The sequence below is a fragment of the Aquarana catesbeiana genome, linkage group LG04, assembly GCF_042186555.1.
Source record: "Aquarana catesbeiana isolate 2022-GZ linkage group LG04, ASM4218655v1, whole genome shotgun sequence".
Taxonomy (NCBI): Eukaryota; Metazoa; Chordata; class Amphibia; order Anura; family Ranidae; genus Aquarana; species Aquarana catesbeiana.
The window spans coordinates 525524999-525552525 of record NC_133327.1 but is presented as its reverse complement, the minus strand read 5'-3'; the positions used below and the strand labels follow the sequence as shown (position 1 = coordinate 525552525).

The 27527-nt window shown below is 42.2% G+C and overlaps 1 protein-coding gene across 2 annotated transcripts in view; it reads right to left on the bottom strand.

Moving 5' to 3' along the window:
* STXBP5 (syntaxin binding protein 5) overlaps nt 1–27527 on the bottom strand; it is a 723304-nt gene that overhangs the window by 30020 nt on the left and 665757 nt on the right. For both annotated transcript variants that reach the window (XM_073627823.1, XM_073627824.1), the window contains 2 exons: nt 9931–10096; nt 3727–3838 (listed from right to left, as the gene is read on the bottom strand). In XM_073627823.1, the coding sequence (XP_073483924.1) occupies nt 3727–3838; nt 9931–10096 (278 nt within the window). The remainder of the gene's footprint in view (nt 1–3726; nt 3839–9930; nt 10097–27527) is intronic.

Here is a 27527-nt window from a genome sequence, read left to right as displayed (position 1 = left end):
CCCCTGAAATAATGTTCAAATCTACAGCTCACGGGACATTGGTATGGCCAGCAAGCTGTTGATTTTAGTAATGGCATTAAATAATAGAACCAATATTAAATGTACCTTTTTAATGTTAATCTTGTATTTGCTTTTTTACTGCACAGAGGCTCAATCCTGGGTGCAACTTGAGATAAACGGGGTACAGAGGGCACACAGCAGAGCATATTGTAGCTGCAGTGGTTTTCATCTCAAGCGGAGCTAGGCAGGGAAGTGGTTGTGATCAGTCCTCTTGAGGCACGCTGTTTCCCACCGGCCCCACCTATACATTCCAGGTGATGTCACATACAAGATGAGATGGGCCAGCGAGGAATAGCTTGCCACAGCCTACAGTATCGCACCCATTTCCCTGCCTAGCTCTGCACGTGTTGGCAGCAGGGATGCATTCTACCCGTCAGCTGCCCGAGATTGATGGGTAGATTTGCAGCAGAACCCCTGGGGACCTCTTATGGAATCCTTGGGTTCCACAGAACCCCAACTGAGAAACCCTATTCTAGAGGGATCCCATCGTTATGGTATATGCATAGTTACAGTGGTCCTAGCTGGAACAACGCAATTATGTAAAAATATCCATACCTTTACTTCTTCTTTAATCCAAATGTAGTCAGAGTGATGACCAAAAGCCATCTGAAACACAGTGGCCAAACAAGTAAAAAGGACTAGAAGATGGGTAAGGTAGGCATTAAAATCAAGCAGGTCTAAGCCTCCAATCCAAAGCAAGACAGAAGGGCAAGCAGGTTTCAGCGGATCGTTTTAGCGCTCAGCTGTAAAAATTCCAAAATCATCTTACTTGGTTTGGAGAGACTATATCTCATTGCAGGTCTGAATCAGTGTCTGTCTGGTGACTTTAGGTCAGTACAAACCACACTTAGAGAGAAAAGACCTGGTATATTTTCTTTGGTTTGCAAATAGTTGGGATCAACCGATATCATTTTTTCGGTGCCGATACGATACCAATATTTTTCCGCCACCTCTCAGGCTGATATTGTCTGCCGATATTCTGTACATTTAATTAAAAAAAAAAATGTACACTTTATCACTGTTATTGCTGTCACAAGGAATGTAAACATCCCTTGTGACAGTAATAGGCGGTGACAGGTACGCTTAATGTACACTTTATCACTGTTATTGCTGTCACAAGGAATGTAAACATCCCTTGTGACAGTAATAGGCGGTGACAGGTACGCTTTATGGAGGGATTGGGGCTCTACAAGACCCCCAACCCCTCCTCTGCACTTGAAAGTATTCAAAACGTCAAGATCAGCGTTTTTGAATACTTTATATTTTTTAAAACTGGCGCCTTTAAGATGCAAGTAATCCGGGAAGTGACGTCATGACATTGCTTACGGGTTACTAGATCCGAGACCCGAACAAAGCAACGGCTTTGTTCGGGTCTTCGGCCAGCCAGTGGACGTGCCAGCTGGTTGCTCGGCCGGTGGAATGGGAGCAAGTGGCAGAGGGTGGAGGGAGGGGGGTTGTCCCCTCCCACTGCAAATAATAATAATAATAACTGCTGAGCCGCATCGGTTATTAATACAATAAAGCCGACCATCCGCTCTAAAGAATGGTACCGGGGTGATGCATGCAGCTGCATGCATCACCCCGGTAAAACCCCTTGAAGCAATAATCGGTAATATCGGGTACGTTTGTGCCCGATACTGCAAAAAAAGTGAATGTTGGCTGCCGATAATCGGCCCCACCAATAATCGGTCAACCCCTAGTAAATAGTAATAGTTTAGAAAGGACAAATGGTTTTAACTTGTTTTAGGTGTTGTATATGGGGTAAAAATCTTTCATTAATATCTTAGTTTTTACTCCGTATAACATTTTCTCTCACCGTTTACTATATATTTCTATATTATTATTATACAGGATTTATATAGCGTCAACAGTTTGCACAGCAAATTACAACATGAGGGCAGACACTACAGTTACAATACAATTTAATACAGGAGGAATCAGAGGGCCCGGTTCATTACAGCTTACAATCTAAAAGGGAGGGTACAAAAGGTAATTACTGTGGGGGATGAGCTGATGGAGAAAAATACAATTCTTAGTTGTTAGGTGGAGGCGGGATAGGTTTCTCTGAAGAGAAAAGTTTTCAGGGATCACCTAAAAATAGACAGTAGGAGCTAGTCGAACAGATAAGGTTAGGGAATTCCATAGGGTGGGAGGGGCTCGGGAGAAGTCCTTGAGGTGAGCGTGGGAGGAAGTGACAAAGGAACTAGAGAGCAGGAGGCCTTGAGAGGAATGAAGAGATCGATTTGGTTGGTATTTTGAGATTAGGTTAGTCATGTAGCTGGGGGCCAAGTTGTAGATAGCTTTGTAAGTTATTAGTATTTTGAATGTAATTTGTTGGCTGAGTGGCAGAGAGGGGTAGCAGACACTGAACGGTTGGTAAGGTGGATGAGTCTGGTAGCAGCATTAATGATGGACTGAAGGGGGAGATAGCATATGTAAAGGTAAGGCAGTGAGGACAGAGGTGCAGTAGTTGAGGTGAAAGATAACCAGGGAATGAATTAGGAGCTTTGTGGTGTCATTGGTTAGGAAGGGGCGTATTTTGGAGATGTTGCAGAGGTTGAGGCAGCAAGCTTTGTACAGCGATTGGATGTGAGGCCAAAAGGAGAGTTCAGGATTACACCTAGCACCCTGGCATGCACAGACAGGTTGATTGCTGTGCCATTAATCTTGACAGAGAAGTCAGGGGAAGGGGCATGTGGGGGAGGTAAAATTATGAGCTCTGTTTTGAATAGATTGAGTTTGAGATTTGTGATGCGTGAGGAGACTGGTGTGAGCTGAGGGATAGAAAAGATAGATTTTGGTGTCAGCGTAGAAATGGCATTAAAAGCCATGGGAGGCTATCAGCTGACCCAGGGAGAGAGTTTTGATTGAGAATAGGAGAGGTCCAAGAACAGAACATTGGGGGACCCCTACGAAGAAAGGAAGAGGCTGCGTGGAGGAAGTGGAATTGTGACACTGAAAGTGCGGTGGGATAAGTAGAACGAGAAACAACGAAGACGGAGACCAAAGATTAAAGTTTTTTGAGGAGGAGTCAGCCGTATCAAAGGCAGCTGAAAGGTCCAGAAGCAGGAGTATAGAATAGTGTCCATTGATTTTAGCGGTTAGTAAATCATTTGTAAGTTTTAGGAGAGTAGTTTTTGTGGCGTGTTGAGGGCAAAAGCCATACTGAAGGGAATCAAAGTTCTTATTTGGAGAAAAAGGTCAGCAAGGAGATGGGGCATAGGTTGTCAAGATTGGTGGGATCAAAGGAAAGCTTTTTAAGTAAGGGAGTGACTAGTGCATGTTTTAAAGATTTGGGGAAGATGCCAGAAGAGATTAAAGATAAGAGTTAGAGAGTGTAGGATAGAGTCAGAGTGACTGCAGTATTTGAGAGGCAATAGGCTCCAGGGGACAGGCGTCAGAAAAAGTATTACCTCCTGTTCACTGAATCATCATTCCTTTTCAGATTACACATACTTACATGTGTACTGAGTGTAGTATGAGACTAACTAAAAATGTAAATCTAGCTGTACAAGGACAGACATCTAATAGGCTGTAAATGTCAGACTTTGTTTGCTAATGCTCCGAAATGGCAGCTCCCATACGTCTATACTGACAGGTTCACTTTAAAATGTACCATCACAGAGATCTGAAAAAATATATAAAAAAATAAAGTATAAAACTCACAGAGGTCTTCTCGGTCAAGTGATTGTGCTCCACCTCCAAACAAGCCTTTAAAGAACCCTCTGTTAGGGGCTTCTGGCGTTTCAACAGGTGTGAACAGTTCCCCCAACATTTCCTAAATAAAGATAAACAGATGGTTAATTGTATTTGGGCGTCTGTGGAAGTCATATGAAGCAAGTCTCATTTATCATAATGTAAATGATTACAGACAATTGTCTATGTATAGTTTGACTAGAAAAGAAAGCAGATTAAATGGGATGTAGCATCTTTTCTATGCCAATATAAGAGCACTCCTATGAGTTATATTATCCCTTATAAGATAGATTTAGTTCTCTTTGTAATTTCAAATTAACAAGATTAGGTTCCTACTGCAGTTTTTAAGGGGACTGGGACAGACCTTTGCAGCATGTATTATCCTTAATCGCGTTTATCAAAATTAATCAAAATGGACTTGAGATTAAAAAGAAGAAAAAAAGCAAACAAAAAACCCCCAAAACTTTGGAACTTTAAAATAAGTGAAATTAAATACACTCATTTAGCCAGTTCCGAAAGTCAGAAATGTTCAATAAAGGTTGCTAAATCCTTAAACATACCGTTTTCTCCAGTGTACTCATTTACATTCTGCCTACTAGCACCTCCAGAGTGTATACTACATTCAAGGCACACCTTGTTAACTGTCTCAGTGTGCTTACAACTCTCAACCAATCTTAACTCTAAACTGCAGGTTAGATCAAAATGTGCCCTTGCAGTGGGGCTATCCCCACACTAAGGATTAACATTAAGGATTAAAACAAATTCTAATCAGCCAAGGAAGCTGCAATCTAAGCCTTTCTTTGATCTGCAGTTGCCATTGAGCTGCACACATGATAAGTTATGACGCCAGCCATTTGATGGCTTGACAGTTTGGTTAAGAACATAAGCAACTGTAACTGTTATTCACAGTATGCATTGAATGTAATTGTTTTGTAAAAAATAGTTTATCAACTTATGTAAAACCCTTTACCAAAAGGGAAAAAAAAACCCCAAATTGCTGTAACTAGTTAAAATGAGTTCGCTGGCGTTTGGCTTTAGTTTGTTAGTCGAGTCCATCTAAGTTTGATAGTGCATCCCACACTACTCTACTCAACACTGTACCCCATACCTTTTTTGAGACAGATAGAGCTTTATTATGGTGGTATTTAACCATTTTTTTTACTTTTTTATAAAGGAAAAAAACAAAAAACAAAAAAAAAAAACCACACATTTTGCAATAAAACACCATCTTCCTAGTATGTTTTACAACTTGACAAATATTTCTTAAAAATTTCTTAATTTTAACATTCTAAATTTGGGCCAAAATGTATACTGCTACATTTCTTTGGTGAAAAACAAACAAATCAGTATATATTAGTTAGTCTGTGTGAAAGTCAGAGTCTACAAACTACGGTATAGATATTTTAAAAAGCATTAATCCTTATGTAGGCACTGCCTATCATTTAAGACCCTAAAATGCCAGGACAGTACAAACACCCCCCAAATTACCCTTTTTGATGAGTTTTTTAAGTTGTAATTTTATTGTAACAATTTTTTTGTTAAAGAGATGAAATTAAATAAAATGTGTTTTTTTTCACAAATGTGTAATTTTACAAATTATTTTTTACTCACATCGTAGGCATGCTTACAATTGCATTCCATAATACATTTTACTACTCCTACCGAGTACGAGGATACCACCTGTGAGACTTTACAGCCTAGATGCATAGAGGGATGCAAATTACAAGGACCAACTTTGGGCTTTCATGGAGCATAAATTACTGATCTAATTTCTTGAGTCCCTGAGGTGCCAGGATAGGAGAAACCCACAAAATTACCACATTCAGGAAAGGAAACACCTCAAGATATTTTCTGAAAGGCATAGAGTGTCTCTTGAAAATTTAATTTTGAGACACAAGTTTTGGGAACATGCAGAAAATAGAGTAGATTTCCCCCCCCCCCCAAAGTGGTCAATCATAGGTATACTTAAAATTACACCTCAAAACACATTCTGCTACTCCTTCCGAGTATGGCGATACAACATGTGTATGACTTTTTTGCAGCCTAGATACATAGAGTGGCCTAAAATCCAAGAAGCACCTTCAGGCTTTCTGCACTATTAGGACTTGTTCACACTTGTGGGTGGGGGGGTTGCGTTTGAGTCATGGTTTTACTGCTCCCAACAACTACCCCTTTAGGCTGCAAAGGCAGCAGCTGAGGGTGTACACATGCCGTGGCTGTGATGCTTTGCTTCACATTGATGGCAGGGATTACACCCCTTGTTGCTTTCAACAGGTATAGTACCCACAGAGCACAATCCATCCAGTAAATAGGGAGGGCTTGTGCATGGTCCAAGGGGTTAAAGCAGGTGGTGATACAACACCTTTTAACTGCCTGTCAAAGATTCTCCAAAGAGCCATCCACAGATCACGCATCAGGGGGCACAACATGTGAACAAGTCCTTATGGTGACATTGGGACTGGTGTGATGGTGATTGCAGACACTGTCTGGCTGCACAAGTCTGGTGACACTGTACTGCTGTGGCAATGATCACAGACCATGACTGGCTGCATTGACATAATTAGATCGGAGCAGCCAGCCACTGTACATGATCACCGCCACAGCAGTGATTATGTATAATTATACATAATTGTATAATATATATATATATATATATATATATATATATATATATATATATATATATATATATATATACACACACACACACACATATACATACACACACACACACAAACACAGTAATACCTCGGATTGCGAGTAACGCATGTTTGAACGTTTCGCAATATGAGCTATTTTTTTAAAATCCTGACTCGGTTTGCGAGCGTTGTCTCGCAAGACAAGCAGGATTCAAGTCTGTCTATGGGGTGTGCAGTACCGCATTTGGCCAGAGGTGCGTGGGCGCCGGTGACACTGGGAGCCACTCAGAAGCACTCGGTTACCGAGTGTTCGAGTGCATCCGAGTTGTTTCTGGCGTCCCACCTCTGGCCACATGCGGTACTGCATACAATAGCAGTTACGGTGGAACAAATTATCTGAGTTTCCATTGACTCCTATGGGGAAACTCGCTTTGATATACGAGTGCTTTGGATTACAAGCATTCTTCTGGAACTAATTATGCTTGTAATCCAAGGTACTACTGTATCTCTCTATCTATATATAGAATTTATTTCTCTTTATTACATTCTGTCACCAGAACAATGCGCTATGGTGATGTTGTACTGCTATGGCTATTGATCAGTGACCCTAGCTACTGTACTGGCATACTATGTTATAGGTGCTGCAGCAAGCCTCTGACACTGTACTGCTCGGGCGGCAATTTTTTTTTCTACACTCTACACACTCTCAATCACTGTAGTAAGCAATCCGTTTCCTCTCAGCCAGAAACAGTCCAAGGCTGCATCATGCAACTTTTGCTTACAAGTGTGGTTGCTGTGATTGGTCACAGCAATTACATGGTGCAGGATCAATTTCATTGGTCCTGTTCCCCCACAGATTGCATTGCTGCATGCCCTAGAAGGTGCGTACACAATGCACAGGAGGGCGTACGGGAACATCCACCTGCTTCAGAGAAGTTCCCGTCCAGCCGTTTATATGAAAAGGCTGGACGGGAAGCGGTTAAAGATGAGGTTCTTAAAAGTGATATTAAAGTCTTTTTTTTTTTGTTTAGAAATAACAAACATGTTCTACTTACCTGCTCTGTGCAGTGGTTTTACACAGAACAGCCCAGATCCTCTTCTTCTCGGGTTCCCCACCTGTGCTCCTGGCCCCTCGCTCCTGCCCCCACAGCAAGCAGTTTGCTATGAGGGCACCTGAGACGAGCCTCTGCTCTGTGTGTCCTTTCAGAAACAGAACTACTTGGCCCCGCTTCTCCCCTATTGGCTCACTAATTTTGACAGCAGCGGGCCTATGGCGCCCACTTCGTTGTCTCAGCCAATCAGAAGGAAGAATCCCAGATAGCCGAGGCTCTCGTGCAAGATGTGCAGCAAGATGTAGGTCGTGTAAGTATTAGGGGGGCTGTTGCACACAGAAGTTTTTTTATCTTAACCACTAGCCGACCTGCCACTGTCATACTGTGGCAGGTTGGCTCTCCTGGGCAAATCACCCTAGCTGTACATCGGCCCTTTAAATAGACTTAGCAGGCACGCGCCACATGACGCAGGAGGTGATGCACATGTCCGGCGGCCACGATGTCTGCCGGGCATCCGCGATCGCTCCTGAGAGAGCGAGAGAACGGGGGATCTGTCAATGTAAACAGACAGATCCCCCATTCTGTCAGGGAGAAGAGAGAGATCTGCTGTTTTTAGTGATTAGAAACAGCAATGTCTCTCTACTTCCAGTCAGTACACTGCCCCCACAGTTGGAAACACCTCCCTAGGACACACCTAACCCCTTGATCGCCCCTAGTGTTAAGCCCTTCCCTGCCAGTGAAATTTATACAGTAATCAATGGCTATTTTTTGCTCTGATCGCTATATAAATGTCACTGGTCCAAAAAAAGTGTCTGATCTGTCCGCTGTAATGTCTAAGTCCCGCTAAAAATCACAGATCGCCACCATTACTAGTAAAAAAAATAATAAAAATGACAAATCTATCCCCTATTTTGTAGACGCTACAAAAGTTTTGCGCAAACCAATCAATACGCTTATTGTGATTTTTGTTTACCAAAAATATGGCCTATTGGCCTAAACTGATGGAGATTTGTTTTAAAAAAAAAAAAATTGGGATATTTATTCTAGCAAAAAGTGTAAAAAAAAAAAAAAAAAAAAAAAAAAAAAAAAGGTGTTTTTTTTTTTCAAAACTGTCATTCTTTTTTTGTTTATAGCGCAAAAAAAAACCCCGCAGAGGTGATCAAATACCACCAAAAGAAATCTCTATTTGTAGGAAAAAAAAGGTCAATTTCGTTTGTATACATCGTTGCACGACTGCGCATTTGTCAGTTAAAGCATCGCAGTGCCGTATCACAAAAAATAGACTGGTCATTAAGGGGGCAAATCCTTCCGGAGCTTAAGTGGTTAAGGCATGAAGCTAAAAAACCTTCTGCCTTTAGAACCACTTATGCCCTGTACACACGGTCGGATTTTCCGATTGGAAAATGTGTGATAGGACCTTGTTGTCGGAAATTCTGACCGTGTGTAGGCTCCATCACACATTTTCCATCGGATTTTCCGACACACAAAGTTTGAGAGCAGGATATAAAATTTTCCGACAACAAAATCCGTTGACGGAAATTCCGATCGTGTGTACACAAATCCGACGGACAAAGTGCCACGCATGCTCAGAATAAATAGAGATGAAAGCTATTGGCTACTGCCCCGTTTATAGTCCCGACGTACGTGTTTTACATCACCGCGTTTAGAACGATCGGATTTTCCAACAACTTTGTGTGACCGTGTGTATGCAAGACAAGTTTGAGCCAACATCCGTCGGAAAAAAATCCTAGGATTTCGTTGTCGGAATGTCCGAACAAAGTCCGACCGTGTGTACGGGGCATAAGAATAAGCACACTATATTGAAGGAGGATGTTTTTTGAATAAGTCCACTAACCTGTATCAGTGGGAGCTTTTTCTTTAGTTTAGAACAGTATAGAGAATAGATAATCACCCTGGCAAGTTTTTTACTTTGCTGTCTTGTTGAGGGAGATTTCCCTTTACTTCTTGTCTGACATGTGTGGAAGTTAGAGAAAATCTCTCAAGTGAGGGGAATTGTTACCATAATAGTCGTGCTCATTGTAAGATTTTACTCTCTATTTCTGTTCTGGTAATAACTGTAAAACGTTGGATTTCCCATCACTTTCTATAACAGCGACAAAGGTCACTAGGGCAAATAAGAAGGGTGAACTCCCACAGCGAGGACACAGACAACTAAAAAAATCTGACTGGTTTCTAACCTTTCCCATCTCAGTTTAAAACTACAAGAAAATGCTGGCATTCTTTATACTTGAAATACTACAGGGTCATTTAAATAATGCAATATTGTATTTAATTCCAGAAGACAAGTTTTAATGTCGCTATTTCTAATTATGCAGCTCTCCTATTGAGTAAAGGCATTCGGGCGATATCTTGTTCCACTCCCAAAAGGTGTATTGACATCTAGTTATGTGATCCTAACTTTAATATTAAACATTCTTAATCTATAGAATAGCTACATCAGTCAGCAAATATGTAGACATTACCTGTAGGTTCTCACAGGTTTCTTGGCTGTAGGTGATTCTCTGGATTTCAGTAGCTGAGACTAGATATAATGCCTGCCCATTGTTCGTGAAGCAGAATGTTCGGGCTATCCTCATGTTGGTTATCGGCAAATAATTTACATCCAACAGCGGCCTTAAACTTGGCAAACTTTAGAAAGCAGAATAGACAAGTTTAAACTGGATAAAGCTACGTTGATGTGAATAACATCTTTTCATTATATAAGAATTTAGATAGAATGAAATCTTTATGTGCTTATCTTATCAATTTAGGACATAGGTTGCCTCTAGAAGGCAAATCCAACCAAAGAATCTAAATACACACAGTTAAAAAGCATAGAACTCTTACCTGACAAAAGATTTATAAATTCCCTGTGATTCACCACCCCTGCTGTGCTGTACTAAATGGCTACATGACATAAGAAAGCCTGTATTTATTGTGCCACTTTCCTGCCTACTCTGTACATACAAGAACGCAGCGCATTCCATCTAATGAGCTACAAAATATTTGTTTATGTACAGTAACTCTACACACTAATCATATTAGATAACCCTTAACCTGTTAATACAATTTGTAAAGTAATATTATTTTAATTTTTAATAAAAACTTACAGCCATTAGAAAAACTTGCAACAAAAAATAAAGCGGGCTTAAACAGAATATCAAATCATCTGAAATAGCAAATTATAGCTCTAATGGTAACAATGAATGCTGGAGACATTGCTCAAACCAAAAGTACTTTTCAACATATGTGGAGTACCTAAAAAGTTGGATACAAATGAAAGTATTTTTCGTTCATACCCAAAAATCTGAATTGCAACACAGCTGGAATGCATATTGCATAATTGCGACAGCAGCAAAGTCATTAGCAACCATACCTTGGAAATCTGTAAAAAAAAAAAAAATCAGCGGAGATTACAGGAGATCAGCAGCACTGAGCTGCAACAAAGGATGAATAAAAAGGGTGATATAAAAAAAAAAAAAAGTTTTGATACCCAAGTGCTTTAATAGTAAATAATTAGTAGCAGCTCCTATGTAAATGTACAAATTTGTACTGTGAAAGTATAACCAGACGGGTTACTGTGATGCAAAATACAAATGAACCAAAATTTCCTTCTGAAATTACTGTATGCAGTTTGGAATAAATGGCTATATATTTAACTGCATCTGTGCTATAGGTTAGCCAAATTCACGGGTTGGCCTAGGGCAGTGATGGCGAACCTTGGCACCCCAGATGTTTTGGAACTACATTTCCCATGATGCTCAACTGCACTGCAGAGTGCATGAGCATCATGGGAAATATAGTTCTAAAACATCTGGGGTGCCAAAGTTCGCCATCACTGGCCTAGGGTCATGTCTTCGGTCATGGGCACGTCTCCACACACCCAATAAATTCCTTATATTGTAAAATTTGTAACACAGGTGAGGCATACAGATACTTTTTTTTAATGGTGCTACTGTGCTGCACTATGAAGATCTGACACTGGTATGCTGGTGTATTGGTAGAGGTAGAAGGGTACCACGTATAGTAACACAGAATAGGAAAGTGTAACTTTGTAAAAGGTTGGCAAAGAAGGGAGAGTACATGAGTATTGAATACTCAACCCTAAAGACTGATCTGAAAAGCATTGGAATGTTTTGACTGCATTTGGGGCACGCAAATTTGAAGGATTAAGCACTGTGCATTGGCTAAGATACTAAATACCAGTCTAAGGCTGCATTCACACTTGGTTTTGATTAGTGGGCAGATTTGCCACGATTTTACCCGCGATTTGGAAGCACCAATGTGTAAATGACAAATCGCAGGACTCACATTTGAGATGCCATTCATTTGAATGACACCTAAAATCACAGCGTGGGTCTGCCGCGATTATTGCGTAATAAATTGTGCTGCAATCGTGACAAACTCACATTGTGTGAAGCATGTCGCCCAAAATGTTTAGGAGTTACTTTTGGGTGACATGCTTCACGCAATGCGGGTTGCCGTGATTGCAGCGCGTCAATTGCAGCAGACCCGCACCGCAATTTTATGTGTCATTCAAAACACGGAAGCGTGAATGCAGCCCAAAGCAGGATATACATGTATCTTTTTTTTTTTTTTTCAACCAGAAAAAAAAAAAAAACAAAAAAAAAAAACGCTCACAGATCCCTGCATCAACATGTGTGATGCATGAATCTCTCCCGCTGAGCTATTGTATTCTGACGGAGGGGACTCCCTTCCCCCCTTTCCAGAAAACACTGATCAGCACTTGCAGCCATTGACTGCGGATGCTCGTTTTCCAGCTTTCCAGGATTTGGAAGGCTTGGCAAAGGGAAAGATTGTGCCATTTGCACTTTATAAGTCCTAATCGAACCCACTGGCACTATATTTGACCCCCAACCCTTCCATTCCTAACTTACAGCAGAGGTAATTTATTCTTTTAATGCAAGGTTATATGACTGTTTTTTACAACTTGTCGCCTCCCTAATCGCAAGAGCCTAAAATGTCAAAAGAGAAAAACTCTTCCTAATGGAGGCTGTAAGTTCCAATTCAAAATTTTAAAGGATTCCACCAATCCCTCCCTTTCCTCGGTCTCTGTTTGTCATGGACTTATCAGCTGCATCAGAGGTGGTGAAATGCCCGAGAGCTTTCGCAGAGATTTGCGGTGCTAGTGTAGCTAACATATGAGTGCAAGAGGGAATATTCAATGGTTAGACCTTCTTTCAGCTATTCAGGGTCTGTTCAACCAAAGGTTTATCATTTATATTCCTCCAACCGTAAAATTCCAAGGTTTTTATTCAAACTTGTTTACAAATCCGAAAACGCAGAGGAGGCATTTGACCCAGATGACACCAAACTATGCAGTGGAATAATGTCCTTACAGGAGGTCTCCAACTTAAAAGCCGATCTCAAAGCACTATTTAATTTGGCAACTATGTGGCAGATGAGATTTAATGTTGATAAATGTAAAGTTATGCACTTGGGGACTAAGGATATGCATGCATAATACATACTAGGGGGAGTACAACTGGGGGAATCAATGGTGGAGAAGGATCTGGGTGATTTGGTAGATCATAAGCTTAAAAGCGGAGCTCCACCCAAAAGGGGAAGCTCCGCTTGTTTGCTTCCTCCCCCCCCCCCCCCCCTCCTCTGCCACATTTGGCACCTTTCGAGGGGAAGGGGGGAGCGCGTACGCGTTTTTTGACAGGTACCTGTCCCCACTTCTGGGAGACCTCGCCAGGGCAAGTTCCCAAAAAAGTTCAGCCCTGCTCCTCCTTTCCCCCGCCATTGGGCCATTCCAGTATTTGTAGCTGCTGACTTAATTTTTTTGTGTGGGGGGTTGGAGTTCCTCTTTAATAAGAGCATGCAATGCCAAGATGCGGTCTTCAAAATAAGTAAAGTCCTTTCTTGATTAAGAGAGGTGGATTCCAGAGACACAATGTTACCTGTATGTTACTGTACAAATATTACGCAAGACCTCGCCTGGAATATGCAGTTCAGTTTTGGGCACCAGTTCACAAAAAGGATATCGGGGAACTGGAGAAAGTGCAGGGAAGAGCAACCAAACTGATAAGAGACATGGAGGAGCTCAGCTACGAGGAAAGATTAGAGAAACAAAATATGATCAACATGTATAAATACATAAGTGGTCCATATAGTGAACTTGGTGGGGAGTTATTCACTTTAAGGTCATCATAGAGGACAAGGGGGCACTCATTAAGTCTAGAGAATAAGAGATTTAGTCTCCAAATATGGAAAGATTTATTCACCGTAATAGCTGTGGAATATACTCCCTCAAGAGCTGGTTCTGGCCAGCTCAGTTGATTAAATGAAAAACAATTAATTGCAAACCGCGCTCCCTGTAAAGTGCAAGCGCAGATGACACACTCTAATGTAAACAAAGTAAATGTAGTATAAATATATAGTGTTAATAGTGATACTCATAAGTAAATATCACCTAGGTGAAAACAGCGAATAATCAAACATCAATTGAAAAATAAAAACAAAACAAGTGAAAGCAACAATTCAAAATGAGTTCAAAAAATTTAAATTCAAAAATTATATTCAAAAAATTAAATTAAAAAAAGTGTTCAAATAATGTTGAAATCGGACTCCTGGATGAATCCTCCTGGGGTTCAGCAAGGCATCAAACAGTAATCCACCACCATCACCGGCCACACAGCCTACTCACCAGATTGTGGTGACTCCCATGACAGGAGTCAAAGAACGCTTCAAGAACAGCCAAGGAAGCTCCACACGATCACGGCTTTGTTCAGGTGCTGGAACTCAGGTAACACTGTAGCTGCTTAGATGCATGCAAATGAACTCCCGATAGAGATGGGTCATTAAAGACCATTAGTGCCATGTATGGGGAAAAGATAAATGAACCCCCATCATGAAGTATGCCAAAATTTATTGGACAGGCTAAAAACAAGCTAAAAACTGCATCCTGTCCAATAAATTTTGGCATACTTCACGATGGGAGTTCATTCATCTTTTCCCCATACATGGCACTAATGGTCTTTAATGACCCATCTCTATCGGGAGTTCGTTTGCATGCATCTAAGCAGCTACAGTGTTACCTGAGTTACCCGAGTTCCAGCACCTGAACAAAGCCGTGATCGTGTGGAGCTTCCTTGGCTGTTCTTAAAGTGTTCTTTGACTCCTGTCATGGGAGTCACCACAATCTGGTGAGTAGGCTGTGTGGCCGGAGATGGCGGTGGATTACTGTTGTCTGATGCCTTGCTGAACCCCAGGAGGATTCATCCAAGAGTCAGATTTCAACATTATTTGAACACTTTTTCGAACTTAATTTTTTTAATATAACTTTTGAATTTAACTTTTTTGAACTAATTTTGAAATTTAATTGTTACTTTCACTTGTTTTGTTTTTATTTTTCAATTTTTGATGTTTGATTATTCGCTGTTTTCACCTAGGTGATATTTACTTATGAGTATCACTATTAACACTATATATTTATACTACATTTACTTTGTTTAAATTAGAGTGTGTCATCTGCACTCGCACTTTTCAGGGATCGCGGTTTGCAATTAATTATTGTTTTTCATTTTTCATCACCATTATAACGTGCTGCTCCTTAATCTATATTAGTTTAACCAGCTTCCATTAGCGCGGGTTGGTAGTTTTTACTATCTATTTTACAGCTCAGTTGATTGCTTTAAAAAAGGCCTGAATTCTTTCCAAAATCTACATATTATATTATAACTGGATACTAACATTTATAGGTAAAGTCGATGCAGGAAATATCCCATTGCCTCTCAGGGGATCAGGAAGGCACTGCTTTCCCATGCTGAAGCAAATTGGATCATGCTTTGCTGGGGTTTTTTGCCATCCTCCATGGGTATAGGATTGTGTATATGGGAGTCCCAAACATAGGCTAAATATGAATGTTGGACTGATGTAGAAATCTTCTCTTGTATATCATGAGTTGTACGATAATGGGAAGTGAATAGATGGAATACGTTTACCAGCAGGAGTGGATTCGGATGCCGGTGACACCGAATCAAACAGGCTCTGAGATCCTTAATGGACGATGGTTGGACAATGGTTGGTCCTGGAAATCCCGGATCTCGAGGGGGATCTATCCTCTATGGTCCACGTCACGACTGTCCGTTCAGAAGCCCGAGGGGGAATTCTCCACCACAAACAAGTCTCCAGAGCATGGATGGTTCCCAAAAAGATGGATAGGACACCAATAGTGCAGATCAAATGATATATTTTATTGGATATAACCAATAATCAACAAACGATATAAAAACGTGATCACGTCTAAAAGAATAAAATCAAGTGTAGGAAAGAGTAAGGCTCACCCGACGCGTTTCATCCACATGGACTTCAACAGGGGCTCTCTTTTATTAGACTCATAGCCATACATTGGGACTTTACTATATCCCGTCTATATTCAATTTTTTGGTATTATGCTTCATGTGTTTCAGCTATGTATATATTGGTAATGGTCACCATGTCTGATGTGCCTTTTACCATTGGTTATCATTTTTAGCGCTGCATTTCACTTTTACTTCAGCATTCTGGATCATCTGTCTGTTGTTGCTCTCAAGGGAATTGATGCTTCCAATAAATATTCCTAGAGTTACGAGCAATTAGTCTGTCGTTTCTTCACTGGACCCCCTTCTGACAGGCCATCCAGTCCAGGTTCAGGTGGACAATGTCACTGAGGCTTGCAATGAAACTGTGGCTCTTTGAGGGCACCAAGAGTGTTGTGTTGGTGAGGGAGGTAGGGTCTATCCTGTCCTGAGTGGAGTTTAATTTTCCAGCAAATTTCTGCAATACACAATCCAGGGGTGGAAAACTGGCAGACAGATTTTCACTACAGACATCTGAACCCAGAGGAATGTTTTTCATATCCCGAGGTTTTCCAGGACATATGCCTGCTTTGGTTCACCCAAAGATGATTTTGCTACTGCCTTGATGTGGTAAGGGCCCATCAGGGTTTACCTTTCTGGCATTGCTTCTTTTAGATAGTTTCCTTTTTTGTAATTCCAGAAGGTCCTAAAAGAGGTTCTCTGACTTATGAATCCATTAAGCAGATTTGACAGGTTATTGTGCATGCTTATAAGTTGCAAAATAAAGTGCCACCTTTCCATGTTAAGGCCCACTCCATTAAGGCAGTGAGTTTCCTGGGCTTTTCATAATCCGGCCTCAGTGTCACAAATTTGTAAGGCTGTGACCCAATCTTTTCCTTAATAGAGAAGATCAGATCTTTGCGCTCACTGTAAAATCCCTTCTCAGAGTTCATTAAAGGACAGCAAAACCTCCCCTCATACAATACTCTCTGGACTGCTTGCTACAACTAAGCAGGTGTGAGGTGGTAGGGGGAATAGACTCAAAGGGGCTGGCTTTTTCACTTGCCTTTTTTCAGTTTTTTCACGTGCCTAGTGTCGATTTCCTATTAAAAATCCTATTTTTATCATAAATCTCATTAATAGGGATGCATACGGCATTTAAAATGAATGAGTTTGACCATTCCCCCTCTGTTAAACAAAATAGGATTTTTTACTTCTTACCGTAAAATCCGTTTCTCTGAGTTCATTGACAGACACAGCCTTCTTTATTCAGAACAGTAGGGTTATATCATCTCCGCAGGAGTAGGACTAGGCAGAACTAAAAAAAAAAAAAAAAAAAAAAAAAAAAAAACCACCCCTGGCTACGCCCATGGGCTGTCCTCCATCAGTATATAACCCCCTCCATGCTCTAGGTATTCAGTTTAGTAGCAATTAGTAATAGAAGTATCAAAAAACTCCATAGAGGGGTGGTTGCTATGTCTGTCAATGAACTCAGAGAAATGGATTTTACAGTAAGTAAAAAATCCTATTTTCTCATTCGTTCATTGACAGACACAGCCTTCTTTATTCAGAACGATAGGGACGTCCCAAAGCAGTGCTGAACATGAGGGGTGGGACAGCAAAAAATGCCAAGGCTAACACAAAAGCCAACCAGGTAACAGGAGCTTCATACAGGACAAGCTGGAACCCAACCTGAACAATACCCCTTCAAGAGGGATTAGACCCTCTTAACAGCAGCCTGCAAAAAGCTTGCGGCCAAAAAAGGCACCCTCAGATGCCAACCCATCCACTTTGTAGAGCTTGTGAAAAATGCACCAAGAACGCCTGAAGACCAAAGGCCTAAGACGCACTAGGCAACTGAGAAGAATGTGCCGCAACAGGAAAAGTAGAAACTCAAGTCCCAAAAGAATAGCCCAGAGTCATCATCTGTCTGATCCATCCAGAAGGTGGTCACAGAAGAAGCAACCAGCCCCTTTCTTAGCCTGTCCGTGAGTACAGAGAGCCTGACCTCCAAAAGACTCAGTGGCTGGCAAATACAACCACATCCCAGGCAGATAAGGCAAATTCCTTGGGATGTGTTGCCAGGGACACAAGAAAGGAAACACAATGTCCTTGTTCAAATAGAAACCCAGGGACGGAACTACAGAAAAGGGCGAAGCACCGCCTAAACCTGGGTAAGGCGAACGAGAAGAAAACGCCACCCTTTGACACCCAGTGAGCAGAGGTGAAAGCCACCAAGAGGCCACCTTCTGAGACAGAGCAAGCAGTGGAATCTCCCGATATTTTGAGAGAGTGTGAGAGAGAGAGGGGCTCCTGGAGAACCGAAAACACAAAGTTCAGATCCCACGGCGGTGGAAATAGATGTCTACCCCTTGAATAAAGGTACGCACCAGGGAGTGCGAGAGCAGGGGATGCTGAAGACAAACACCCAGGCTGACACCTGGACCTCGATAGTACTCGAGGTGCATTCCTGCTAAACCCCTCGGAATTGGAGCCACCTAGAAAGAACAAGGATGAATGCCTGGTGCTTCACACCAGGATATATGTGCTCTCCACACCCGGAGGTTAAAATCTCCTAAAAGATGGACTCCCTAGCCATTAACAGTGTTGGAACTGCCGCACCTGGCTCAACACAGCCAGGCTGTTAAAACCAGTAACTCTAAGGCAGGATGGAAGAACGGTCCTGGGACCATAGATCCTTCCTGAGAGGCAGTCGACAAGGAACACTGGTCGACCAGGCGCATAAGGTCGGCGTACCCAGACCGACTGGACCCATCCGGGGATAAGGGAATGAACTCCCGCAGCTGCATTCCTGCGTAAAAGCCACAACAGAAGCTGAAGAGGAGGAAAGGCATATAGAAACATCACTGGCCCCATGGGCCACCAGAGCAACCCGTGACCTTACCAGAAACCTTGGTACCGTCCAGTTGAACCAGGACACCAAGAGAACTAACTCATGAGTGTCCCAGCAGGAACAAACCCAAAGAAACACGGCCCGGTGAAGGGCCCATCTGTGGTCCAACCCTCGCCAACTGAGGTATCTGCCTGTCAGCATTCCACTCCTGTAATGCATACACCGGAAAAGGGCCGGATGAAACGTTCTGCCCAGCGGGGAATACTGGCAACAGCCAGGGCCGCCACAGCCTATCTGACCTGCCCTGGCGAAGGGCATAAGCCATCGTGGTTGCCTTGTCTGACTAGAATCGTACTGGGAGCCGCCGAAGTCGATCCGCCCATGATCCAGACTTCGCCTGATCGCTTGAAATTCCAGGATATTACCTGGTAGTCCGGATTCCACCAGCGTACAATGACCCTGAGCAGAGCTCAGTCCCAGGACATCCTACCCGGACCGACTGGCATTGGTGGTCACCCTGTTTAATACAAGGGGAGAAAGGATTTATCCTGCCAAAAGAACCAGAGAGTGAGCCACCAGACCAGGGAACCCTGGTTTTCTAACTCAGCCGAATCCGATTGTCCCGAGACCTCAGGCATTTGTCTCATGCCAGGATCTCCCCGAAGGGAGCTCGTATGGAAACTGCGCAAATGGAATTGTTTCAAAAAGGTAGAAACTCTCAGACCAACACCCACACGCAGGTCCACAGAGGGCCTACCTGCCGGACAGAAAAATAAAAAACGCAGCATGCAACTTCTGGAGTTTGTCCAAGAGAAGAAAACACGCTGGCCAGAGCTGAAGCTCGGGCTTAGAAAATTCGACGTTCTGGAATGGCCCAAGCAGAATTCAGATAGTATAGATGCCTACTGAAATCAGTCAAGGTCTGTATAGAAACTACATTGCCCCTCGGGGTAGCCGAGGAGTGGCAGAAGATCGTCCAGGCAGCCAGGACTGCAAACCCCCACAGATGCAACCACGCCCAATCCGGGGCCAACACCTCGCAAATACCCGAGGAGTGGTGGCTAGACTATGTGCCGATCATGCGCCACACCCACAGCAAAAACGGGGGAAGTGCTGGAGTTGGGCACATAATGGAATGCGTAAACAAGCATTCGTGATGTCGATAGAAACCAGAAGGTCCCCATGATGAAGGGGTGTTACTGCCGTGCTAACGGACTCCATCCTGACCTTCTGTACCCACACAAGGCAGGTCAGGGCCTTAAACTGTTCCCGACATGGGAACCGTGACAACTACACTCTGCAGCAGCAGAGCTTGCACCCCCCCCACAGGGAACAGCAAGCGTGCGGCAGTAGACGCCCATTGGAAGTATTGACATCCAGGGTAGTCCCCAACATGCTTGTCTAAGCACCACTGAGGAGACCTTAGAAGCTCAGCAACCAGGGGAACTACGGCCAAGAGGCGTAGCCGACATACTGCAGTGCCTAGACCAGCGGAATGCCCAAATGGGCACCTCACATCAAGCTTTTTTTTTTTTTTTTTTTTTTTTTTTTAGAAACACAAATGCAGTCTAGACCCTTCCAGTCTTCAAGGACAATGTTGTCAAGATAAGAGGGAAAAGGGAACGCTTTCGCCGCGCAAGACGGCTTATGAGGTATAGGCTCTCTGCCCCAGCCAACGCTGCATCCCCCATCTTGAAAAGGTTCCTGCACAGATGTAATAAGTGCGATAACCAGCACTTTTTCATGCCCTACTGCAGTTATCCTCACTCCCTTACAAGATAGGGAGCGTGGCCACCACACCGCAAGGTGGGCCACGTCCTCAGAGCCAGATAAGAGACAGAGGAGGGAGGGGAGGGCAGGGGTGCATTATACTAGGCTATATGCCGGGGGCCCTCACAGGGGGCAAATACCGGGGCCCCTCACAGGGGGCACATACCAGGGCCCCACACGGGGGCGCTGATCCAGGAGGCCACAGAAGCCGCGGCTTAATAGGTACAAAAATGCGGCCCGGTAGGCCGCAAAAGCCATGGGCTAAATTGTGGCCGCCCGCCGCAAGCGAGTGTCCCACGGTGGGACCAGACCGCCCGACTGGACAGCCGGTCGGTAGGCCACAGCCTAAACTTTCAGAACTCCAAGCCGGTAGGCCGAAAAGTCGTGGCCTAAATTTTCGGCCGCAAGTGCGGTAGGCCGCAAAGCCGTGGCCTAAACTTTCGGCCACGAGAGTGGCCCCCTAGCTGGTAGGCCGTGGCCTAAATTACGGCAGCCACTCACCTCCCAGGCCCAACCCTAGATGCCCCCCAGTAACAACCCGAAGGTGGAAAAGGGGAACCATGTCCCAAAGCCCCCAGGCCGGGAGCCTGGGCCTTACCCGGGAAAGGGGGGGAGAAGGGGGAAAGGAAGGGGGGTGGAGGAGAACCCCTGAGGGACCGACCACCCCAGGGAGTACCCTCGCTCTACACCACTCGGGGGAAGGAGAGGAGGGGACCCCTTACCTCTTCAGCGAAAAGCGCGGGTAGCACTCCCAGACAGATCCTCCTCGCCACCGAAGTGGGGGTGGTTGTCGGCCATGAGTTATGCTGCGACACAACCAGAGACCCAGTCATATGGGACCTCGCGAGACGTTTAACTCGCAGGGCCAGCTCCTGTCCAGTGGGGCTCTTCTGCGGCCGACCTAGAGCATAGCTGTGGTCTGTGCGTGCTCGCTGGTCAGACTGGGGTGACCACTGGATCAGTCGCCCAGCCCTGCAGTTGATTGTAGATCTCACTGGAAAAAATCCAGGAAAAAGAGAAAACTCAAAAAAACGCAAATAACGCAAAAAAAATCCCAGGACTAGAGGTCCCAGCAGGGAACTAGGTCCTTACTCCTAACTAGGCAGAAAAAAATGGTTACCTAGGGCATGGAGGGGGTAATATACTGATGGAGGACAGCCCATGGGCGTAGCCAGGGGTTGTTTTATTTTTGTTCTGCCTAGTCCTACTCCTGCGGAGATAACCCTACCATTCTGAATAAAGAAGGCTGTGTCTGTCAATGAACGAATGAGAAATTGTACTTTCATTTCCACCAGTGACCCCATTGCAAATATTATCATTTCCTTCCATTTCCTGGTAACCACAGAGACAGAGCTCTGCTCGCTCTGTTCCATAATAGAGGCATACTGGTAGCTACTGAGCCAACATCCATACACCCACAGAACACATCAAAGCTAAGAAAAAATTTCCTGTCAGAACTGCTCAGGGACTACAAGGCCCAGTTGACCAAACTGCAGCAAGGTTGGTTGGGCGAGTGTTGTCCCCCATCAACCCCCACAAAACACAGTCCCACAAAAACGATAAGGAGAGAAATCTGCAGAATCACTACCCAGCCCTATAGACACAGACTCAACAGAAACTAATCTTCATGAGATGCCTAATATTAAACACTTGCCAGCTCCTAACAAGCCTGTGTCAGAATCCACCATGAAAAACATGCTGATTTTTCTAAAACAAACACTCCATATTAATTTTTCTGCCTTATATTCATCTCCTAACATTACTGTAGCAGACCATACTGCAAGAATTCACTACATTGAATCCAAAATTGGAGACCTTTTCATGGAGCACAATGATATGGTGGACACACATGCAGACCATGAATCTGAAATACAATGGGTTAAAACTAAGATAGACATGGAGGATTGTTCCAGGGGGAACACATAATTTAGGGGCATACCAGAAACTGTAGCACCACCTGGCCCTCCCTGTGCTGATTTAACAAATTAGGTAAACTCCTGTACCCTTACTGAGCGACTTGGAACTCTGTATTGACAGGGCTCATAAAATGCCTAAAACAAAACTACCAGCCCTTGCACCCAGAGATGTTCTAGCGAATATTATTATTTTTTTAAATATGAAAAACATGTCATGGCTGCTGCAAAAGAGAATCCCACCATGCCAGACAAATTTCCAGGCATCTTCCTAAACACAAACCTGTCACAACTAATGGTCCTGACCAAAAAAATAAAAATAAACATTGCATACAAATGGGGCTGTGTTGCTATGGCTAGGTTAGTGATTTTTTTATAGCATAGATAAGTGAATTGTTAGATTTTAAGACCATGTGTTGTTTTAGAAGCTAGGCCTTTCCTATTGATATGCTAACAAACCAGTTGAGCTGCTTTGTGAAGCTTTTTGCAGGAAATGAGGTAGCAGGAAATAGGGGGAGGAAAATAGAACTTTGAAAAAGCCATCTGCTCGAGGAACAAAAGAGTTGTGCTGGAAGACTTCGGAGGAAACAGATGTTTTGTGCTGTACTCCGAGCAAGGAGCCACAAGATGATTCCATCACCAGGAAATCCAAGTAGCCAATTAGTATATTTATGCCCATCACATAACTGGTTCATTGCTCATTTGTTGGGAAGGATAGATAGTTGGGGCATGTGTATATTGTATGCATATTTTGTCATACTTTGCATGCTTGCTACACAAGTTCCTTCTTCTAGAGCTACTGCCTTTTGAGTCCTTGAGAGGGAGCTCAACCACGTTTCTATCCGTTGTTTAACTCAGAGTTAAAGGGATTGTAAAGTCTTTATCAATTAAAAAAAAATAAACAGGTTATACTTACCTGCTCCGTTGCAGTGGATTTGGCGCCACTGCTGTGTCTCAGCCAATGAGGTGGGAGAGTCTCGGACGGCCGAGACACTCGTGGACATCACTGGAGAGAGATGGGGCTCAGGTAAGCATTAGTGCTGCACACAGAAGGCTTTTTGGAATGCATTAAGATAAAAAACCTTCTGACTTTACAACTCCTTAAACCCTTTCATGCCTAAGCCTATTTGACATTTGTTGCTTACAAGTTAAAATCCATATTCTTTTGCTGGAAAATTACTTAGAACCCCTAAACATTATAATATATATATGATGATATATATATATGATGAGATAGATATATATATATATATATATATATATAGCAGAGACCCTAGAGAATAAAATGGTGATTGTTGCAATATTTTATATTACACTGTATTTGCGCAGCGGCCTTTCATGAATTAAAAAAAAAAAGCGAAACAGTAAAGTTAGCCCAATTTTTTTGTATAATGTGAAAGATGTTACATCAGGTAAATAGATACCAAACATGTCATGCTTTAAAATTGCGCACACTCGTGGAATGGTGACAAACTACGGTACCTAAAAATCTCCAGAATTACTCTGATATTCACGGTGATACCTCACATGTGTGATTTGAACACCGTTTACATTTGCGGAATTTACATTTGCAGAAAAAAATTCTGATCACTTTTATTGCGGTCACAAGGAATATAAACATCCCTTGTGACAGCTATAGGTGGTGATAGGTACTCTTTATGGAGGGATCGGGGGTCTGAAAGACCCCAAATCCCTCCTTTGCACTTAAAAGTATAAAGATCGACAAAATCTGCGATTCTGAATACGGTCACTTTTTTTTAAATCAGCACCGTTGGCAGCCGAGTAAACCAGAAGTGACATCGCTTCCGGGATTTTACATCGGGGACCCGATCAAAGCCGAAAATGTAATACAATTTTGCAAATAATGTTTCTTCACAAATTTAGGCCAAACTGTATTCTGCTACATTTCTTTGGTGAAAATAACCCAAATCAGTGTATATTATTTAGTCTGGAAAGTTATGCAGTCCACAAACTATGGTATATACCTGAAAATTGATCAATCCTGATGGACTGATGGCCTATCATTTCTTGAGGCCCACAAATTTCAGGACACTACAGCTATCCCCAAATGACCCATTTTTGGAATGTAGACCGTTCAATGTATTTAGTAAGAGGCAAGGCAAGTTTTTTGAAGTTGTAATTATTTGTCATTTTTTTGGAAATTCAGGATTTTTTTTTCTTCAAACTGTCACCAATGCAGTACAGCATCATCATAACTGGTGTGACAGTGATCAGGGACACACTTTGACCAGAGCAATATAGTATTACCATAGTAATTTTGTACTACTCTGGGGAAGTGATCTATATATATATATATATATATATATATATATATATATTTTTTTTTTTTTTACACATTGTAGATGGGCTGTAATTGGCCCAGTCTGTAACATGTGATCACTGTGACCAATCACAGCTAGCAACACAAATGTACACAATGGATGGCTTGAAAGGAAGCCATCTATTGTTTACAACTGGCATGTGACCTGCTGTAATTGGTTACAGCGGTCACATGGTACCGGCAGCGGGCCGGTACAGTGATCATTTATCGGCTGTGTTCTGGTGATAGATCGTGACACAGTGTGGCCCTGCGTGAGGCCCATTATGCCGAGATGAAAGTGTTTGTCCCTTTAGATCATTTTCCATGAACTGTCGTGACCTCTCTAAAGTGGTGTACCAACAATCAGATCATAAGATCGCTTGGAAAGTGCTATTTTTTTGTCAGATTTTCAAATTGTGTGTACTAGACATAACTCTCTCTAGATTGGATTACCCAGCAATTTCTGTATTGTGTAAAGTTTGGTACCAAATCTGGTTAATCTCTGCAGAGGATCCATCTTCCTATTGATCTACTGTATCAGTTCATCCCAACTTACGGTAAATCTACATCACTGGATTTCCAAGGACCTTGTTTAAATAAATGTTACACTCAAACTGCACTATTAAATCTTTTAAACATTGGGCATGGAATTTAGCCTACCTGCCTTAGACTAGACTACTTTTCCTAACTATGCATTTCTCCTAAAAATAATAAAAAAAAAACAAACAAAAAAAAAAAAACCCTTTCCTTTAATACACTAAACTCCTTTATTCTGTATGTTCATTCTTTACTGTTCATGAACATCACAAACGGGAATGGCGTTCTTTTACAACCGATTAAAGAATACCCTTCTCCAATACCATGCACAAGTGGAAAACCGAATTAGGTGGACACTTAAATGACACCAGCTGGAAAACCACACTCTCTATGTATTAAGCCTCTCACTGGGAAATACAAATGCTCCATCGTTGGTACTTTACCCTTTACGAATTATGCCAATTCTATTCAAGTTAATCCTCAAAGTGCTGGTGGTTTTATGGAGAAACAGTATTTCTTTACCATGTTTTATGGCAAGGTAGATCTATCCACTCCTACTGGAACTCTATCTTCTCCTGTGCCTCTACTAGAATAGGCACCCAGTTTTATCTGACCCTGCCCTCACACTATTGCATTTAGGTATCAATAAAATTCCACCTAATGCCAGATTTATGGTTCTCTACTTACTCTTGGCAACGAAAAGTAACATTGTTAGACTATGAAATTCTGTTTTGCAACCCAGTATAGTTTGACACTCTTAGAGACCTGAACTATTTCAAAATGTAGGAAAAAATTATCAAAAACGTGAGTACAATAAATCTATTCTGGTTAATATGATGAAAATAACGCAAATTGTACAGTATAAGATTGATGTCAAGTACTTATTTTGCCTTCCCTTATTGACTAGAACTTAGTTACGGTTTGCAAGTTCATTTCCTTAATTTATCTCCCCTCCCATTGCTTGCCCCCCCCCCCCACTACTCAACTATTTGCAAGATTTCTCCCCCCCCCCTTTAGAATGAAGAAACTTACTTTACACCAACACCACTGGCTTTAAAGCCATTTTCAGTTTGCTGAATCTCGCCTGATGTTCATGAGACCGTTTATCTTAATGTTGTTCATTTCTTTTTTTGCAATGTAACTTGTGTAATTTCATCCTTTTGTACCCTTCTACTGTTTTAAAACCAAATTAAATAAAAAGCTATTGGAAATAAAATCCTGACAGAGGTTCTAACTTTTCTTTAACATATTCATACCCAAAAGAAAACTTCTGCTACAAGTTTGGCTTTAAGGGTTTGTACCTTAGAGCTGGTTCATACCACAGTGCAAGCATTTTGGCACCAGTGCTGAAATGTGTTAAAGTGCATTATTGTTACACTTTAACATACACATTTGTAGTGCGTTTACATTAGCTGTTTGAGTGTTATCTTGCAGTGTGTTGTGTGCCTATTTCCTATGACATCACTTCCTTCTTGATTGCAGATTGTAGTATAGAAAAACAAGATGGTGGCAAGATATTGGAAAGGAAAACCCTTTATTTACACTTTATTTGTACTGAGGATGCATTGCAGTAGGATGTGCTCTATAGCATTATTACAGCCATGCATTGCACAAAAAACAATTCACTAATCATTTTAGCACAACACAAGGCAATGCAGCGCATAGGTGTGAACACCAATAGCCGCCAATGTTATTTCCCTTGATGTTGTGTTGCACCACAACAGCTCTGGTGTGAACTGGCCTTTACTGAAGGTTCTTTCATTACTGCTTCTCTTATGACATCACAACCTCAACAATTGAGCTACACTATTGTAAGGATCAGCTTATCCCCTTCGCACCGAAAAGTAAAACAAATCTAAATGCCTGAGCACAATTAGCAACTTTGACATGCGTTTGTAAAATCGTACAAATCACCACAACTACTTTGTGCATCCAGGTGGATTATACCTTGTTTTTTCAGAACAAATTGGGCTTTCATTTAGTGGTAAGTGGTAAATTAATATCTCCTGATTGTTTGTACTATCAAAGGAAAACTGGCCCAAAAAAATATTTTTAAATGTAGCTGTATATTTCTTGGTACTTCCATAACCTTCTACCAAAGAACAACCCAAATTAAATTCTCTGGCTCCTGACGATAACAGCGATACCACATATGTGTATGTTAGTTGTTATATATACCTGTAGTACAGCACAAAAACAATATGCACATTTTGTTTTGTTTTTCCTACCTAAAACACACTGATGCTAATAAAAAAAAAAAAAAAAAAATCCTGCCCCCCAAAAAATACTGACCCTGACCTTTGACCCAAACACTAACCCTGGCACTGACCTAGATCAAACCTTGATCTAGGCATTTTTTTATTAAATTTTTTTAATTTAAATT